Raw genomic sequence first — 18,599 nt, 5'->3', positions numbered from 1 at the left:
AAGCTCGAGGGACTGGATGACGTGCCTGAAGCGGCCAGAGGGGTGCATTTATGATCCCACAACCTAAATGGTAAAACGAGGTGGCGCTGCTCGGGGACAGGCCCAGCAACACCCTGCATGGACCCCCTCGGACCATCTCGGTCGGCGCCTTGGACACACCCGGCACCCGCGGCCTCTGGCCCGTCCGCTGGGTCCCCTCCTCCGCGAGGCCTGGGGCCGGTTGGTGGGGGGACTCACCAGGGTAGAAGAACGGGGTTCCCGTCCACAGCCCCTTCACGTCCACAACGGGGTACAGGACCAGCAGGATGAAGAAGGCGAAGGAGCTCAGCGTGGTGACATAGGAGATGGACCTGGGGGACAGCGGGCATCTCAGGGCTCCCGAGAGCACATCCAATGCCAGCCCGACCGGATGTGAAAACGACAGGCTTTCTGTACCTACCAGAGGTTTTTGTTTACTGGAATAAAGCCTTCATTTTCGGAAGCCTTTGTCAAAGCAACAGAAATAAACCCCTAGAAGCGGGGAGAAGATGTTAAAGTTTTTTACATCATCTCAAGAAACAACTGTGGTTCAAAACTGAAGAAAAGGAGTGACTTAATTGCTTAGGGAAGGCTGAAAACTGTGCCCTCCGTTTTATTCTTTTAACTGGAAAAACATTTTTAAGATGTGTAACTAAAAATGTTCTCCAAAAAACCTCTTTTCAGCATTACTCTTGAGTTGAAGGTAAACGACCTTATCAACTGGAGTGAATCCGTGGAGGAAACAGGGCTGCCAGGTCAGGGGTGAAAGAACAGCTAAGCTTATCTTTTGCCCCCAGTGAACCTGTTATCCTTGGCCTGGTCCTTCTGGCAAAGGTCCCCACCAGAACCCACACCTCCGCTCCATTTCCTCATATCTTCATTGACTTATTTATAAAGACATTTTCCTAAGAAAATCAACCTGAGAACTTAGGTGTCGAGACTTTTCCTCTCTGATATTCAAGTGAAGAAGAATGTTACCGATGCGAAGTGACAGCTGCTGTCTATCCCACGGCCGGCCACTAAACATTTTATGTCTTTGAAATGTGTATGTGTGAAGAGAAGGAATTTCAGTGAGGACCATCCGCTACTTACAAGGAAACAACCCCAGGTAGCGAATCTGATCAGGATGCCTTTAGTCTGATCCTTGTAATACAGGAGTATTTTCCCTGCCTGGGGAAGAAAACGCACAGTATGACCAAGAGAATCACCTACGATGTGTTCTTATTTCATACTCATCCACTGTCCTAACCGCTCGACAGGCGGACTCACCTGCAGGTACCGGGGTTACAAGGGGATGAACGGTTCCCCTGTCCTTGGCTAGTGGAGGCCTAGAGGCACAGGGACCACTGGGGAGGGAGGGAGGGAAGGGGATGCGCAGAGGAGGTACCGCCAGGCTGAGGATATGAGCACAAAGCAGGAACAGTGTCTGGGCAGTAAGGAACAGCATGCACAGGAGTATGTCACACGGGTGAAAACGCACAGCCTCCCCGAGGTGCTGCAGGTAATTCAGAAAGGCCAGGGGTGGGCAGAGGTGGGAAGGTGGGAGCAGGTAGGCACGAGCTTTCTCCCACAGGTGATGGGAGCCAAGGAAAGTCACTTTTCCCCCACTAAGTGACAAGGGACCAGCTCAGGCTGGCCTGCTAGATGGCCCAGTCTGGCAGGGGTACAGAAGAGGGACAGAACAGCGTGGACCCAGAGGCAGGGAAACACTTTAAAAACAGAAAAATCTGGACTTTGCATAGCCCCACCCTCCTGCAAATTAGGAATTAATTTCTGAAAACATCAGAGAAAGTGTTAATAATAACTTAAAATAGCTAAAATTTATGAATGTCCTGGTCTTAGAACCTTATGTGAATTAACTGATTTAGGTGTGCCTACTTATTTGGGTGCCACTGAATCACAGAGGGTGCAGTAACACTCCCGGAATGACCCGGCTAGTAAGCGGGGTCAAGTCCAGGCCCCGGCGCCGGGCTGTACTCCTCGGCACCCACCCTCGGCTGTCCTGCAGGCGCAGATTTACCTGGAGAGCACGTGGGGGGATTAAATGCATTTATGAATAAAAGCACCCAATGTAAACTCTACAGTGTTGCGGAGAGAAAGGCAGTATCTCTAAATAGGAAATTATTTCATCACCAAAACGTATATGCTGTAGACCTGCACTGTCCCACGTGGGAGCCACTGACCACCTGTGACAATTTCAGTTTCAATTTAAATGCCGTAAAATTAAAAACCAGTTCCTCCGTCAGACCAGCCACGTCTGAGGACTCAGCGGCCACATGGACAGCACACGCGGAGCATTTTTACCGTTGCAGAGGCCCCCCTGCAGGAGGCTGGACCCGGTCTTTCCCCGCTCCCGTCATCTGCCCGCAAATAATAGTTTCAAACACCGATAAGGAGAACTTCAGCAAGGAAAATCTAGACTGCTCAGAATCCTAACAAACACGTGAGAGAAGCCAAGAACAACCTGTACTGACTTTGGCATAAAACAGGCATAACCTGAAACTGTGCCAACTGTACACACAAGGTGACAGGTGACCTTCCAAAGGCCGCCAGCCCAGCAGGGACCCCTCTCAGCCAGGGGCTGCTGTGCGCCCACTGCCGAGATGAGCCGTATGAATAACTTCTTTGGAGAATACAGGAATTATACCTAATTATTCGAAAGTGCTAAATTTTAGCAACCTCTGGTTTTGACCACCTGTCAAATATAAACAGAATTTATTAGGTCTGAAACACAGAAGATGTGCTTCCAGTTACTTATTTTAATCAAATGGTTTTTGGATTAGTAATGAATCAATAACCATGAACTGTCAGGAACACGCATTCTCATGAAATGAACAAATACCTGAACTCCTAAAAATGCCATCACGATGGAGTTGATGGTCCCCAGGATGCCTTCTGGGTCGTAGGCCACCTCGGTGTGATAAAGCACCTGACAGGGCAGGACAAGCAGGCGGGACTCACCCAAGGATCACAAAAAGCACACAGCAACTCACAGACAAAATGCAAACTCGGATACACCCCAGTATTCAACATTTTTGGTTTTGCTGCAGAAATTCACTGCTAACTTATGGGGATGACGGGCAGAATACTCCTGGCCAAGAAAGTGTGTGGCATGTGACACTCTGGCATGTGACACTCTCCCCACATGGGAGACCGTGCTGGGCCCTGTGGCTGTGACACTACACGTCCCTAACCAGCTTCAAACACCACACATGACACCTTCTAATTTTCAGGTTTACTCTTTGCGGCCAACCCTACTGTAACGTCGACAGCTTCCTTTCTTCTTTTAAGGCAAATAACGATAAGAAAAATACCTTTGTATTATTTCATTATAAAAGAAATCGTTCTTGTAGAAACGGCAGAAATTTGGAACCAGTCATTGCAGTGGGTGCTGGAAGGCACTGCCCAGCTATCTGGCCCCCACCTGTCCATCCCACCCCTTTTGCAACTAAAGCATCCACTCCCCCGGCTGCTAGACGTATCCATGGCCCAAAGCTCTCAGCAGCTTCTGGATTTGTCCCTGAAGACAGCTGCCCCTCAGGAGTCGCCCTCTGGCCAGGCCATCACATCCCACCCGGGATGTCTAGAGCCTGGTCCCTCACCTCACTGAGAACAACCCTGAAGGGCCGCCCCAGCCCCCAGGAGACCAGCGGGGGCCTGCGTGTGGCTGTCCCCACTGCCCCGTCCTGTTTCCTCCAGACCCACACGTGCTGATCCCAAAAGCACTGTCTGACAGACCTCCCTCACGGGAAGCTGTCCCCATACCTGAGATGTACAAGAAAGCACCTTGCTGCACACCTGACACCAGGCAGTCTCACTTTAACAGCCAAAGAAATGTCTACATGCCGCCCACAACCAACATTAAACTGAAGTCTGTAAAGTCAGCCAACTTTTCAAATAAAACTTCGTTCCACCCAAGTCTATTTCGTGGACACAGTTCGGAGTTGGCTCTTTCCCTTCCTTCCCCTCAGTGTCCGGTTCCAAGTTGGAGCCAGGCTCACTCACAGCCGAGGAAGGATGCTGGTAAAGGTGATGGTCTCCTAGGAGCAGGCGGTCAATGTAGCCGGCAGCGCCTCCCGTGCAATTCGGATACTTGCCCCAATCTCCGAGGCCCCCGGGGCCCAGATAGCCGCTGGGGAAGCGAGAACATGCACTTCACCCACCAGACTTAGGGGCAGGGGGATGTACACCGGTGATGTGCGTGCCCACAAAGAGCCGCAAACACCCACCAGCCTGACGACCCCGGGGCACCATGCACGTCCACTGCGGGGCCCCTGACTCGACGGCTGCCCGAGGGGTAAGGCGGGAGCCCAACGTCCGTCCCACCGACCCTGGAAAACCTCATGGAGACAGGCCTCTGGACACGTGCCCAAACCCCCTCCCACACAAGGGGAGAAGAGAGAGAGGAAGGGAGGTCCCAATGTGGGAAATCCGACAGCTGTAACCCAGGGGCTCGGACTTGGCAAAAAGGGGATTCCCGCAGGGCTGGCTCACGTAGGGCATCCGGGAACAGGTAAGAAGAAGGTCAAGGCCAGCCAAACACCTTCCAGCATCAGGATGAAGAGCCACTGGGGCCAGCTGGATGTGATGTCCAGCAGAGAAAAGCAGCTTCTCTCCTGCAGGGGCGGGGCATAAAAAACGTGAGCTAAACGCAAGTGGAATGGGAAACAATACACAGTGCAGTACATGTACTCAGAAAATTCTCTGTGACGCTCCTCTTGGCCTTTACGGTAGTAACACAAAATAGACGCGTGTTTATTCCATATGTGGCATGTGGTCTAGATGCTTCATCTCTATGACATAGCACAGTAAAATGCCAGTTAAGAAGAAATCAGTGGACAATTCCACTCCTATACCCAAGAGATCTGAAGAGAGATGTTCGTACAAAAACTTGTACACAAATGGACACAGAATCACTATGCGTAATATCCAGAAAGTGGAAACAAGTCAAATATCCATCACCTGATGACTGGATACAAAATGTGGTACATTCATAAAATGCAATATTATTCAGAAGTAAAAAGGAATCAAGTACTGATGGTATAACATGGATAAACCTCAAAAAATATTCTGCTAAATGAAAGAAGCCAGACACAAAAAGCCACATATTCTATAATTCCATTTCTAGGACATGTCCAGAACAGGCAGATCTATAGACAGAGAGTAGATTAGGGGTTGCCTAGGGCTGGGGGGACCTGGGGTTGGAGAGCGGCTGGTAGTGAGGACAGGGTGTTTGGGGGGATAATGAAATTGTTCTAGAATTAGACAGTGGTGACGACTGCACGACTCCATGAATATACTAAATATCCCTCAATTTTGCGCCTCAAATGTGTAAGCTTTATGGTATGTGAATTATATCTCAATAAAGCTATTATTTTAAAAAGAAATAAAGAGACTTCCCTGGTGGCGCAGTAATTAAGAATCTGCCTGCCAATGCAGGGGACACAGGTTCGAGCCCTGGTCCGGGAAGATCCCACATGCCGCGCTGCGACTAAGCCCGTGCGCCACAACTACTGAGCCTGCGCTCTAGAGCCCGCGAGCCACAGCTATTGGGCCTGCGAGCCACAACTACTGAAGCCCACGCACCTGGAGCCCGTGCTCCGCAACGAGAGAAGCCACCGCAATGAGAAGCCCGCGTGCAGCAACAAAGAGTAGCCTCCGCTTGCCGCAACTAGAGAAGGCCTGCGCGCAGCAACAAAGACCCAACACAGCCAAAAATAAATTAAATTAAATTAAAAGAAATACAGCTATATTTTAAAAAAGGAAAATAAAATTTAAGCTTTTGGAGCTTAAAATGGAAAGAGAGGGAAGGAGAGGTGCAGCCCACCACTCCTGGTGTCCCCCCAGCCCTGGGCTCCACTGTGGGACCTGGATGAGCCTTGCAGACCCTCCGGTTCCCCACAGCCAGCAAGGTCAGGTTCACATGTGCACATGGAGCCCCTGTGTGCCTTCCATAGCCTACAGCAGAGGGCACGGGTGTGCCAGCAGGGGTCGGGGGGCGCGGTGTGAAGGAGTGAAGTGTAAATGCTCTCCAAGCACGTAAAACCAAGGGATCATTACAGGAAAAACCAAGAGAACCGGGGATTCAGTGATGAATTTGCTAGTTACCCACACAGGAAGGAGCTGGACAACAAATGCAGCTTTATTAACTTACTGTGAAGTAGGACCCCAAATGGAAGCATTTAAATATTTCCACCTGAAGTTTTACTTTCGTTGGGGGAAAAAAAATAGTGGTCATCTGAGTAAACTCAACTCAGCAATTTATAATAAGACAGAAAGTAATTACAAAAGAGGTGAGATGCTCACATACTTCTTACAAAGAAGACACAGGAAGCGGCCCAGGGCGGAACTGTCACCTCCTGGCCCAACATTGGCACTGTCCAAGTCGAACCTCTGCAGCATGTGTATAGACACTGAAATGTTCTGTGAGGTTTTTGTGTATCCTTACCACCAGGAAATTGAAAAACTGGCAGTAATTCCCCCAAGAGGCTGGACCAGCCAACTAGAAGATGGTGATGTTATTTAACGCCATCACATTCATTTGATTAATGGAAACTGAAATATGTGTTAAGAGGGTAGATCTCATGTTATGTGTTTTTTACCACAATTTAAAAGAAGACTGATATAAAGACTAAATAAAAATAACTCATTGAAGAGAAAAAAGAATGTTTTTGACTAACTGAGTTAAAGAGTCTTGTAGTCTCTGGTACTGCACTCAAAACTAAAGAAAGTTCTAGTACCTAAACAGGGACCTCTCCCCCTTTCATAATGCAGGGTTTCTCACCGAGGTGCAGATCTCAGGCACGGGCTTGGCAAAGAGCAGCTCCAACACGGCGACCACAAAGTAGGTGCCCCCGAGCCGCTGGAGCACGCCGGGGATCCGCACCATCTCCCAGGACACTGCGGGACGCACAGGGTGCAGGGGTGTCAGCCGGCACTGCTCACTTCACCCCAAGATGACACCACTGTTTCCTGAGGGGGGAGACAGACTTCCATTGCATCTGAGGAAGTTAAGCTCTTGGAGATGGAAACACACGTGGTCAAGGGCCTGGCTCACACACGGCAGTGATGCTGGGCTAAGAGCCAGGGAGGGTCCGGCTCGGTGTGGGGATAACGCAGACGCCCTCGGCCCTGAAGCCCTGCCCCACCCCGCCCCGGCCTTTCCCATCAGGAGTGTGGACTCAACTCACATCCAGCAGGAGCCTGCAGACCCAGCGCAGCCCGCGGACTGTCCCTGCCATGCAGGCTACGTGACTGTATCACTGCCCGAGGGTAACCCTATAAGGACCCCCGCAGTGTGTCCTCCTGGGAGCAGTGGCCCTCTGTTGGGGGATCCATCGAATGGACTTTTCTGTGACACCTTCCCTTAGCACCCCACCTCCTCCCGTCGCCTGAAGCCTTAGTGCTTCTTGCCTGAGGGGTTCACCTGGCACCTGCCTGGATAAGTACGTCTTCTTTCTGCTAATGACACTGTAAGCCCCTTGAGGACGGTGGCCGCTGCCTTCCCTGGTTCCGACACTGGTCCCCAGAACAGGGCTCACTCACATCCTTCCCTCAGCTTTCCTGTCCCTCTCACGCCACTCAGTGACAGAGATGTCATACCTTTCCCGCAGCCCGGGGGCATTCAGGTGATGGCAAGGTGGACCCTTGAACAACAGCCTTACTGTGAAAGCTGGTGAAACCAAAGCGGCAGGAGGGCAGCTCTGAGAACCAGTGTGGTCCCTGCTCTGCCCTTCACTACACACGGACACAGCACTCACTCTCCCGGCCCCAGGGTCTTCCCTCGTACAGAAGGGTTTGAGTGGACTGGTGGCGCCTCCCAGGCCTAAAATTCCAAGATAGTAATAATGATAATGCCCAAAGTCATACAAGCATTAGATATACTTTTCTAGTAACTGTTCTTTTTGCAGGTACATGAGATGGAGAAACTGCATTTCTTTCAAATTATAACACATCGTTTCCCTATTTCAACCTGAATACATTCTAACAGAGGGGAAAAAATACTCACGTGGACCAAGGCAATAATTGGGGTTCACAATGACAATTCCTATACAGATTAACAGGAAACTCCTCCACGCAATTTTCCCCAGCAATCTGAATTTTGAACATCCCCGCTGCAGAACGGAAGTCATTGACAGAAAGATTGAAGATCCCATAATAAACACAAACCTGAAAAAACAAAGCTGTTACTAGATGGCCACTTTCAACTTTGTCTCTATGTCATTACTATTTTATAATCTACTACATAAGAGAAGCAACACATGATTTTTGAAAGAAACTGACGATTGAAACCACATCCGGTTTAGTGGTGGAGAAGAATCAGAATGTTGGGCTGGAAGGACTGTGCACCTTCTTGTCCTGTCTTAGGGGGAGATCCTTCGGGACTGACTGCAGCTTCCATGGACAAGCCTTCCATCAAAGACAGACAAACCACTAGGTATAAAATAAGCTACAAGGATGTATTGTACAACATAAGGAATGCCAATATTTTATAATAACTATTAATGGAGTGTACCCTTTAAAAATTGTGAATCCCTATATTGTACACCTGTAACTTATATAATATTGTACATCAACTATACGTCAATTAAAACAAAAGGAACTCCTCCCCCACTCAGATAAACCTGAGTTCACGTTAGCAGTGAAACACTGGGGACCAAAGACGCAAACCAGTGGCTGGTCCTGCCTATAAATGGTGGAGGCAAGCCGCTCAAAGCATCTCAGCAAAGACACAAGAGCCACGCTGTGCAGGGGCCAGAGTCCCTCAGCAGGGGAATGCTCCGGGCAGAGTGGGGTACTCCACTATTATTTTATTTTATTTTATTATTTATTTATTTATTTATTTAATTTGTTTATTTATTTATTTTTGGCTGCATTGGGTCTTCGTTGCTGCACACGGGCTTCCTCTAGTTGTGGTGAGCAGGGGCTACTCTTCGTTGCGGTGCGCGGGCTTCTCACTGCAGTGGCTTCTCTTGTTGCAGAGCATGGGCTCTAGGCACACAGGCTTCAGTAGTTGTGGCTCGTGGGCTCAGTAGTTGTGGCTCGTGGGCTCTAGAGCGCAGGCTCAGTAGTTGTGGTGCACGGGCTCAGTTGCTCTGTGGCATGTGGGATCTTCCTGGACCAGGGCTTGAACCCATGCACCCTGCATTGGCAGGCAGGTTCTTAAGCACTGCACCACCAGGGAAGTCCTCCACTATTATTTTAAAGTGTAACTTATTACTATCCTTAACTGCTACATACTTATCTGTATTCCCTGATACTGATATACTGCATACCTTTTAGGAACTAAGATGTTTAAATTTATTTTCAGGATTAGTGGAATATTCAGAATTTATGATTTCCTACGAGATTCCAGGATCTTGTACATCATATCCACACTAATAAAATGTTCCCTGTGAAATCAGCAGTCTTTTATTCTCACGTCTCTTAGATAAGCACGAGCCCAAGTGTCAGAATGATTCAGAAACCCGGCTTTCGGAAGGACCTCATCACGCTACCACCTGTGGGCAGCACAGGCCCGCAGCCCGGAACTCAAGGCTGGTGTTGGGAAGGTCCAGCATCCACTGAAAAGAAAACTTTGCAGATGGGCTACGAAGAGTGGATGGCGGATTTGCAACTCACCACGGGAACACGAGGTCAGCCACCGTCAGTCCTGCAGAAGAACACAAGCACGACAGTGAGGAAAGGACCTGGAACGCCGGTGCTCCCTGACCCGGGAAGGCTTCCGTCTCACACTGACAGGGAAAGCCCTGGGTAAACCTCATGAAGCAGCACCGAGCTCCCTGGACTCTGTGGCCAGGGGCCAGCCCGGGCGCCACCTGAGAGCACCCCTGCTGTGGGAGCACCACAGAGAAGTATGTGGACAATCTGTGCTCTTAGGCAGATCTTACTCAAAACCCATCCTAAAGCAACCCCCCAGCCAGATTCACAGCCACTGTTCAGCGCCACTCAGACCACCCCCAGCTCCACGGCATCCCAGGGGGACCATGAGTCTCGGGGCAGGACGCCCGTGCGGCTGAGGCATGGGGCACACCTAGAAGAGCACAGGGACCGTGTACAACGTGATGACAGCGAGGCATCTCGGAGTCAGAGCACGTGAAAGGAAGAGCAGAGCTGAAGGCTGACAGAACGACCTAAGGGGCCTCTGTGGGGCTCACCTCTGGAACCCCTGGGGGACGCCAAGGAGCCCTCCTACCTGCGGCTCTCAGAGGGCCCGCGTCAGCAAGGCGACCTCTCGGTGGTGTCTTACCGTTCCAACTCGCGTGCTTGAAGTACCAGTATCTCCCACCTCCGTAGTTCACAAAGACCATGAGGGTGAGAGCGATCCTGCAAAGCCACAAAGATACACTCTCAGGGCCTGGGCATGTGACAAGGATGGCCCGACTGCAGGACACAGGTGCCGTCACGATACAAGCAGACACTGAAAGAGCAGGAAACTCCCACTTCTAGCCATCACGGTTAGGACCCTCGCGCTAAAGTCCTCTCTGCCAACATTTCCAACATGACGTCTGAAGACAAACTTACACCAACACTGAACTGTGTAACTTGAAAATGGTGCAAAACATTCCCGATCACTCCACTTTGTGCTAATAACTTAGATGTCTCAGGTTAAAGAACTGTAGTGGGAGGGGACAGTCTTTAGGGTCAAGCCCTGGGTCCCTCTCTCTTAGGAGCCACTGGACCTCAGGCGAGCCCCTCATCAGTTCTCTGTGAGGAGGGACACCCCTGACCTGGGGACCACAGGCACCACGATGGAGAGTAACGTACATCACAGCACCTAAACGGTGCCTGAAACATCTTAGCACTTAAATCAATGTCGACTCCCGTCCACCTGTGAACATCTCCGAAAGAAAGAGGAATACAATAAAACAGATTCTGCATGTGCTGTTGTTTGCTGCTAATTTCTCAGAATACGGGGAATAAAAACGTTAGTATGTCAGGGGGTAATTTGTGGGCACTCTGGAGCCCAACTTACTCAACTCTGTGGCTCAATTTCTTTATCTGTGAAACAGGTGTATTATTAAAAGTATATACTTCATAGGATTGCTAAAAGATTAAGGAAATTAAGACAAGCTGGAACAGTGCTTGGCATACCATAAGGACTCAAAACTGTTAGCAGTGGTTACTATTAGTATCGTTACTGTTATTACTGCCTGGCTTTGGACACACACAGGAGCACTTAGAGCTCGGGAAGCTGGGTCAGTTATCAGGTTATCACTGGAGTTTGAAAGGCCTCAGTGGGAGAAACAGAAGACCTGACACCTAGATACTGCTTTTCAGCCATACAGTCTTAGACTCTATTTTCAGAGTTTGGTCCCGGCCTTCGTTCTTTTCCCAGAACTGGAAAATAACAATTTACTGCAGGACTCTGTGGATTTGCTGTCAGTTGATATCCGAGCTGCTGTGCGAATGGTGGAGGAGGCCGAGGGCTGTCCCGGGTTCCGTTTCCAGACTGGGGCACTAGCCCATTGGTCCAGGGCTGAGCGGACACGGGGCCCTCGGGCAGCTGCTCACACGTGTGAGTGGCTTTCTCAGCAGCACCTGTGCACCAGGGGAGACGGGCTCCGGCCTCTCCCACTGCTGCTCTCCAGTGACACGTCACCCTGGCTCTCGTGACAGTTTTCAAGTCAGGAGAGGCTGCCGATTTCTCTTTCGGGCAGGAAATCCTTTCTAGCCTAGAGAGTAAAAGGCACGTGAAACGCCTCCCGCTGCAAGTGGGTGGACTTGTGAACGTGCCACCCGAGGCCACCTGTGCCCACGGGTCACCAGGGAGCCCACGTACCCGCGGAACGTGTCCACGCAGCGGAGGCGCAGGGGGGTCGCCGACTGACGCCAGGCCTCTGGTGGGGGGTCGCCCGCCCTGCTCGGAGACCCCAGCTCCTGCCGGAAAAGAGGAGAAAAATGCAAACAGTTCATAATACAAAAGAGTAAACTATACTTTCCTGTGTTTTAGGGAAGAAATTAGCAGAGTGAAAGCCAAGGATCATTGTTCTGGATAATACTTTAATTTGCCTTTGTAAAGACCCCACCTAGAGGTTAGGTTTTTCACTTTATTTGGTTTATGTGCCGCCTGCTGAGCTCTCCGTGGCCATGCTGATAAACGACCACAAAGGAGCAAGAGTACCAGCAAGTGTGTCCAAAAGTGGACAAAGATACGTCCATGTTAATCAATTAACACAGACAGTATGTTTAATCATCACAGCAGGCCATCTCATGTATAGACTTAATACTGATGTCTCTCACTCTTTTGTCTTCATCTTTTTTTTTTTTTTTTTTGTGGTACGCGGGCCTCTCACTGTTGTGGCCTCTCCCGTTGTGGAGCACAGGCTCCGGACGCGCAGGCTCAGCGGCCATGGCTCACGGGCCCAGCCGCTCCGTGGCACGTGGGATCTTCCTGGACCAGGGCACAAACCTGTGTCCCCTGAATCAGCAGGCAGACTCTCAACCACTGCGCCACCAGGGAAGCCCATCATCCTGATACTCTCTACTTAAACAGATTGATTCAACAGTGCTGCCTGAAGAGTGAAAACCATCTCCACACCCAGCATCACAAAGCAGCTCAAGCTCCAGCCTCACAAAGATGGGGGCGGGGGGGGGGGCACCCTTCACGGGGCCAGCAAGGACTGCTGTTTACCAAGAAGGCAGGACACATGACCTGGCCTTGCACAGCACGAGATAATTAAGATTACTAAATAGCAGACTGTAAATCCGAATCCAGGAAAACACCCAGAGCACACACGATGCGTCTGAACAACTCACAGAATTGATGAGGCCGTCCGTTTCCTGAGAATTTATGGCTTTAGAAATCCAATCACGAAAGTCTTCCAAGCTGTAAATAAATGAAAGGCCTGGTTAATTTGTTTTCCTCGGCAGAATTTTCAGAATGGTATCATATTGAAAGGAAATTAATTTAAAGTTCACATTCTATACAAGTCAAAGAACTAAACATTTTAAAGTGTTTTAACGAAACGGAAGTAGAAATCCAAGTACATTCAAATGCTTCACCCTGACAGCATGGTCTCCTGATCGATGAGACAGAAATAAAGACAGAGCTTTCGTTCAAGGGTGTTGTGAGGAAGATGGCAGAGTACAAGGACGTGCGCTCACTCCCTCCTGCGAGAGCACCAGAATCACAACTAACTGCTGAACAATCATCAACAGGAAGACACTGGAACTCACCAAAAAAGATCCCCTACATTCAAAGACAAAGGAGAAGCCACAATGAGATGGTAGGAGGGGCGCAATCACAGTAAAATCAAATCCCATAACTGCTGGGTGGGTGACTCACAAACTGGAGAACACTTGTGCCACAGAAGTTCACCAACTGGAGTGAAGGTTCTGAGCCCAACGTCAGGCTTCCCGACCTGGGGGTCTGGCAATGGAAGGAGGAATTCCTAGAGAATCAGACTTTGAAGGCTAGCCGGATCTGATAGCAGGACTTCAACAGGACTGCGGGAAACAGAGACTCCACTCGTGGAGGGCACACACAAAGTAGTGTGCACATCGGGACCCAGGGGAAGGAGCAGTGACCCCATAGGAGACTGAACCTGACCTACCTGCTGGTGTTGGAGGGTCTCCTGCAGAGGCGGGGGGGAGGGGGTGGCTGTGTCTCACCATGAGGACAAGGACACTGGCAGCAGAAGTTCTGGGAAGTACTCCTTGGCGTGAGCCCTCCCAGAGTTCGCCATTAGCCCCACCAAAGAGCCCGGGTATGCTCCAGTGTTGGGTCGTCTCAGACAAAACAACCAACAAGGAGGGAGCACAGCCCCACCCATCAGCAGACAAGCGGATTAAGTTTTACTGACCTGTGTCCACCACAGCAACACCCAGCTCTACCCACCACCAGTCCCTCCCAACAGGAAACGTGCACAAGCCTCTAAGACAGCCTCATCCACCAGAGGGCAGACAGCAGAAGCAAGAACTACAATCCTGCAGCCTGTGGAACAAAGACCACACTCACAGAAAGACAGACAGGATGAAAAGGCAGAGGGCTATGTACCAGATGAAGGAACACGATAAAACCCCAGAAAAACAACTAAATGAAGTGGACATAGGAAACCTTCCATAAAAAGAATTCAGAATAATGATAGTGAAGATGGTCCAGGACCTTGGAAAAAGAATGGAGGCAAAGATCGAGAAGATGCAAGAAATGTTTAACAACGACCTAGAAGAATTAAATAAAAACACCTAGAAGAATTAAAGAACAAACAAAGATGAACAATACAATAACTGAAATGAAAAATACACTAGAAGAAATCAACAGCAGAATAAGTGAGGCAGAAGAACGGATAAGTGACCTGGAAGACAGAATGGTGGAATTCGCTGCCACGGAACAGAATAAAGAAAAAAGAATGAAAAGAAATGAAGACAGCCTAAGAGACCTCTGAGACAACATTAAACAGAACAGCATTCTCATTATAGGGGTCCCAAAAGGAGAAGAGAGAGAGAAAGGACCCAAGAAAATAGTTGAAGAGATTATAGTTGAAAACTTCCCTAACACGGGAAAGGAAATAGCCACCCAAGTCCAGGAAGTGCCAAGAGTCCCAGGCAGGATAAACCCAAGGAGAAACACGCCGAGACACATGGTAATCAAACTGACAAAAACTAAAGACAAAGAAAAATTATTGAAAGGAACAAGGGAAAAATGACAAATAACATACAAGGGAACTCCCATAAGGTTAACAGCTGATTTCTCAGAAGAAACTCTACAAGCCAGAAGGGAGTGGCATGATATATTTAAAGTGATGAAAGTGAAGAACCTACAACCAAGATTACTCTACCCAGCAAGGATCTCATTCAGATTAGATGGAGAAATCAAAAGCTTTGTAGACAAGCAAAAGCTAAGAGAATTCAGCACCACCAAACCATCTCTACAACAAATGCTAAAGGAACTTCTCTAAGTGGGAAACACAAAAGAAGAAAAGGACTTATAAAAACAAACCCATAACAATTAAGAAAATGGTAATAGGAACATACATATCAATAATTACCTTAAGCATGAATGGATTAAATGCTCCAACCAAAAGACACAGGCTCACTGAATGGAAAAAAGAAAAAAAGACCCATATATATGCTGTCTACAAGAGACCCACTTCAGACCTAGGGACACATACAGACTGAGAGTGAGGGGATGGAAAAAGATATTCCATGCAAATGGAAATCAAAAGAGGGCTGGAACAGCAATACTCATATCAGACAAAATAGACTTTAATATAAAGAATGTTACAAGAGACAAGGAAGGACACTAAATAATGATCAAGGGATCAAACCAAGAAGAAGATAGGACAATTATAAATATATATGCACCCCAACATAGGAGCACCTCAATACATAAAGCAACTGCTAACAGCTATAAAAGAGGAAATCGACAGTAACACAATAATAGTGGGGGACTTTAACACCTCACTTACACCAATGGACAGATGATCCTAACTGAAAATTAATAAGGAAACACAAGCTTTAAATGACACAATAGGCCAGACAGATTTAATTGATATTTATAGGACATTCCATCCAAACAGCAGATCACACTTTCTTCTAAAGTGCACATAGAACATTCTCCAGGATAGATCACACCTGGGTCACTAATCAAGCCTCAGGAAATTTAAGAAAATTGAAATCATATCAAGCATCTCTTCTGACCACAACGCTATGAGATTAGAAATCAACTGTAGGAAAAAAAACATAAAAAACACAAACACATGGAGGCTAAACAATACGTTACTAAATAATCAAGAGATCACTGAAGAAATCAAAGAGGAAATAAAAAAATACCTAGAGACAAATTACAAAGAAAACACAATGATCCAAAACCTATGGGATGCAGCAAAAGCAGTTCTAAGAGGGAAGTTTATAGCTATACAAGCCTACCTCAAGAAACAAGAAAAATCTCAAATAAACAATCTAACCTTACACTTAAAGGAAATAGAGAAAGAACAAACAAAAGCCAAAGTTAGTAGAAGGAAGGAAATCATAAAGATCAGAGCAGAAATAAATGAAATAGAAACAAAGAAAACAATAGCAAAGATCAATAAAAATAAAAGCTGCTTCTTTGAGAAGATAAACAAAATTGATAAACCATTTGCCAGACTCATCAAGAAAAAGAGGGAGAGGACTCAAATCAATAAAATTAGAAATGAAAAAGGAGAAGTTACAACAGACAACGCAGATATACAAAGCATCCTAAGAGACTACTACAAGCAACTCTATGCCAATGAAATGGACCTGGAAGAAATGGACCTATTCTTAGAAAGGTATAACCTTCCAAGTCTGAACCAGGAAGAAACAGAAAATACGAACAGACCAATCACAAGTAATGAAATAGAAACCGTAATCAAAAATCTTCCAACAAACAAAATACCAGGACCAGATGGCTTCACAGGTGAATTCTATCAAACATTTAGAGACTCTTCCAAAAAACTGCAGAGGAAGGAACAGTCCCAAAATCATTCTATGAAGCCACCATCACCCTGATACCAAAACCAGACAAAGATACTACAAAAAAAAAATTACAGACCAATATCACTGATGAATATAGGTGCAAAAATCCTCAACAAAATACTAGCAAACAGAATCTAACAACACATTAAAAGGATCATACACCATGATCAAGAGGGATTTATCCCAGGGATGCAAGGATTCTTCAATATATGCAAATCAATCAATGTGATACACCATATTAACAAATTGAAGGAAAACTGTATGATCATCTCAATAGATGCAGAAAAAGCTTTTGACAAAATTCAACACCCATTTATGATAAAAACTCTCCCAAAAGAGAGCATAGAGGGAAACTACCTCAACATAATAAAGGCCATATACGACAAACCCACAGCAAACACCATTCTTAATGGTGAAAAACTGAAAGCATTTCCTGTAAGATCATGAAAAAGACAAGGATGTCCACTTCCACCACTACTATTCAACATAGTTTTGGAAGTCCTAGCCATGGCAATCAGAGAAGAAAAAGAAATAAAAGGAATCCAAATTGGAAAAGAAGTAAAACTGTCACTGTTTGCAGATGACGTGTTACTCTACATAGAAAACCCTAAAGATGCCACCAGAAAACTACTAGAACCAATCAATGAATTTGGTAAAGTTGCAGTATACAAAATTAATGCACAGAAACCTCTCACATTCCTATACGCTAACAATGCAAAATCAGAAAGAGAAATTAAGGAAACAATCCCATTTACCACTGCAACAAAAAGAAAAAAATACCTAGGAATAAACCTACTTAGGGGGAAAAAAAGACCTGTATGCAGGAGACTAGAAGACACTGATGAAAGAAATTAAAGATGATACAAACAGATGGAGAGATATACCATGCTCTTGGATTCGAAGAATCAATATTGGGGAAATGACTATACTACACAAAGCAATCTACAGATTCTATGCAATCCCTATCAAATTACCAATGGCATTTTTTTACAGAACTAGAACAAAAAAATCTTAAAATTTGTATGGAGACACAAAAGGCCCTGAATAGCCAAAGCAGTCTTGAGGGAAAAAAACAGAGCTGGGGGAATCAGACGCCCTGACGTCAGACTATACTACAAAGCTACAGTAATCAAGACAATATGGTACTGTCACAAAAACAGAAATATAGATCAATGAAACAGGATAGAAAGCCCAGAGATAAACCCACGCACCTATGGTCAACTAATCTATGACAAAGGAGGCAAGGATATACAATGGAGAAAAGATAGTCTCTTCATTAAGTGGTGCTGGGAAAACTGGACAGCTACATGTAGAAGAGTGAAATTAGAACACTCTCTAACACCATACACAAAAATAAACTTAAAATGGACTAAAGACCTAAATGTAAGACCAGACACTATAAAACTCTTTGAGGAAAACATAGGAGGAACTCTCTATGACATAAATCACAGCAAGATCTTTTTTGATCCACCTCCTAGAGTCATGGAAATAAAAGCAAAAATAAACAAATGGGACCTAATGAAACGTAATACCTTTTGCAAAGCAAAGGAAACTACAAACAAGACGAAAAGACAACTCTCAGAATGGGAAAAAATATCTGCAAATGAATCAACAGACAAAGGATTACTCTCCAAAATATATAAACACCTCATGCAGCTCAATATTAAAAAAACAAACAACCCCATCCAAACGTGGGCAGAAGACCTAAGTAGACATTTCTCCAACGAAGACATACAGATGGCCAAGAAGCACACAATAAGCTGATCAACATCACTAATTATTAGAGAAATGCAAACCAAAACTACAATGAGGTATCACCTCACACCAGTTAGAATGGGCATCATCAGAAAATCTACAAACAACAAATGCTGGATTGGGTGGGGACAAAAAGGAACCCTCTTGCACTGTTGGTGGGAATGTAAATTGATACAGCCACTATGGAGAACAGTATGGAGGTTCCTTAAAAAACTAAAAATAGAATTACCATATGACCCAGCAATCCCACTACTGGGCATATACCCAGAGAAAACCATAATTCAAAAAGACACATGCACCCCAGTGTTCACTGCAGCACTATTTACAATAGCCATGTCATGGAAGCAACCTAAATGCCCATCGACAGATGAATGGATAAAGAAGTT

The 18,599-nt window shown here is 46.7% G+C and overlaps 1 protein-coding gene across 2 annotated transcripts in view; it reads right to left on the bottom strand.

Moving 5' to 3' along the window:
* HGSNAT (heparan-alpha-glucosaminide N-acetyltransferase) overlaps positions 1 to 18,599 on the bottom strand; it is a gene marked incomplete at its 5' end in the record, with an annotated part of 47,092 nt that overhangs the window by 3,468 nt on the left and 25,025 nt on the right. For both annotated transcript variants that reach the window (XM_082680200.1, XM_082680201.1), the window contains 12 exons: positions 238 to 350; positions 440 to 510; positions 1,111 to 1,188; positions 2,861 to 2,947; positions 4,024 to 4,150; positions 4,513 to 4,634; positions 6,803 to 6,918; positions 8,027 to 8,187; positions 9,640 to 9,670; positions 10,268 to 10,344; positions 11,801 to 11,898; positions 12,778 to 12,847. In XM_082680200.1, coding sequence (XP_082536326.1) covers positions 238 to 350; positions 440 to 510; positions 1,111 to 1,188; positions 2,861 to 2,947; positions 4,024 to 4,150; positions 4,513 to 4,634; positions 6,803 to 6,918; positions 8,027 to 8,187; positions 9,640 to 9,670; positions 10,268 to 10,344; positions 11,801 to 11,898; positions 12,778 to 12,847 — 1,151 coding nt within the window. The remainder of the gene's footprint in view (positions 1 to 237; positions 351 to 439; positions 511 to 1,110; positions 1,189 to 2,860; positions 2,948 to 4,023; positions 4,151 to 4,512; positions 4,635 to 6,802; positions 6,919 to 8,026; positions 8,188 to 9,639; positions 9,671 to 10,267; positions 10,345 to 11,800; positions 11,899 to 12,777; positions 12,848 to 18,599) is intronic.

The sequence above is a fragment of the Grampus griseus genome (genome assembly GCF_964374135.1).
Source record: "Grampus griseus genome assembly, chromosome: 21".
In the NCBI taxonomy this organism is placed as follows: domain Eukaryota; kingdom Metazoa; phylum Chordata; class Mammalia; order Artiodactyla; family Delphinidae; genus Grampus; species Grampus griseus.
This window is presented reverse-complemented; position numbering and strand designations above follow the sequence as displayed.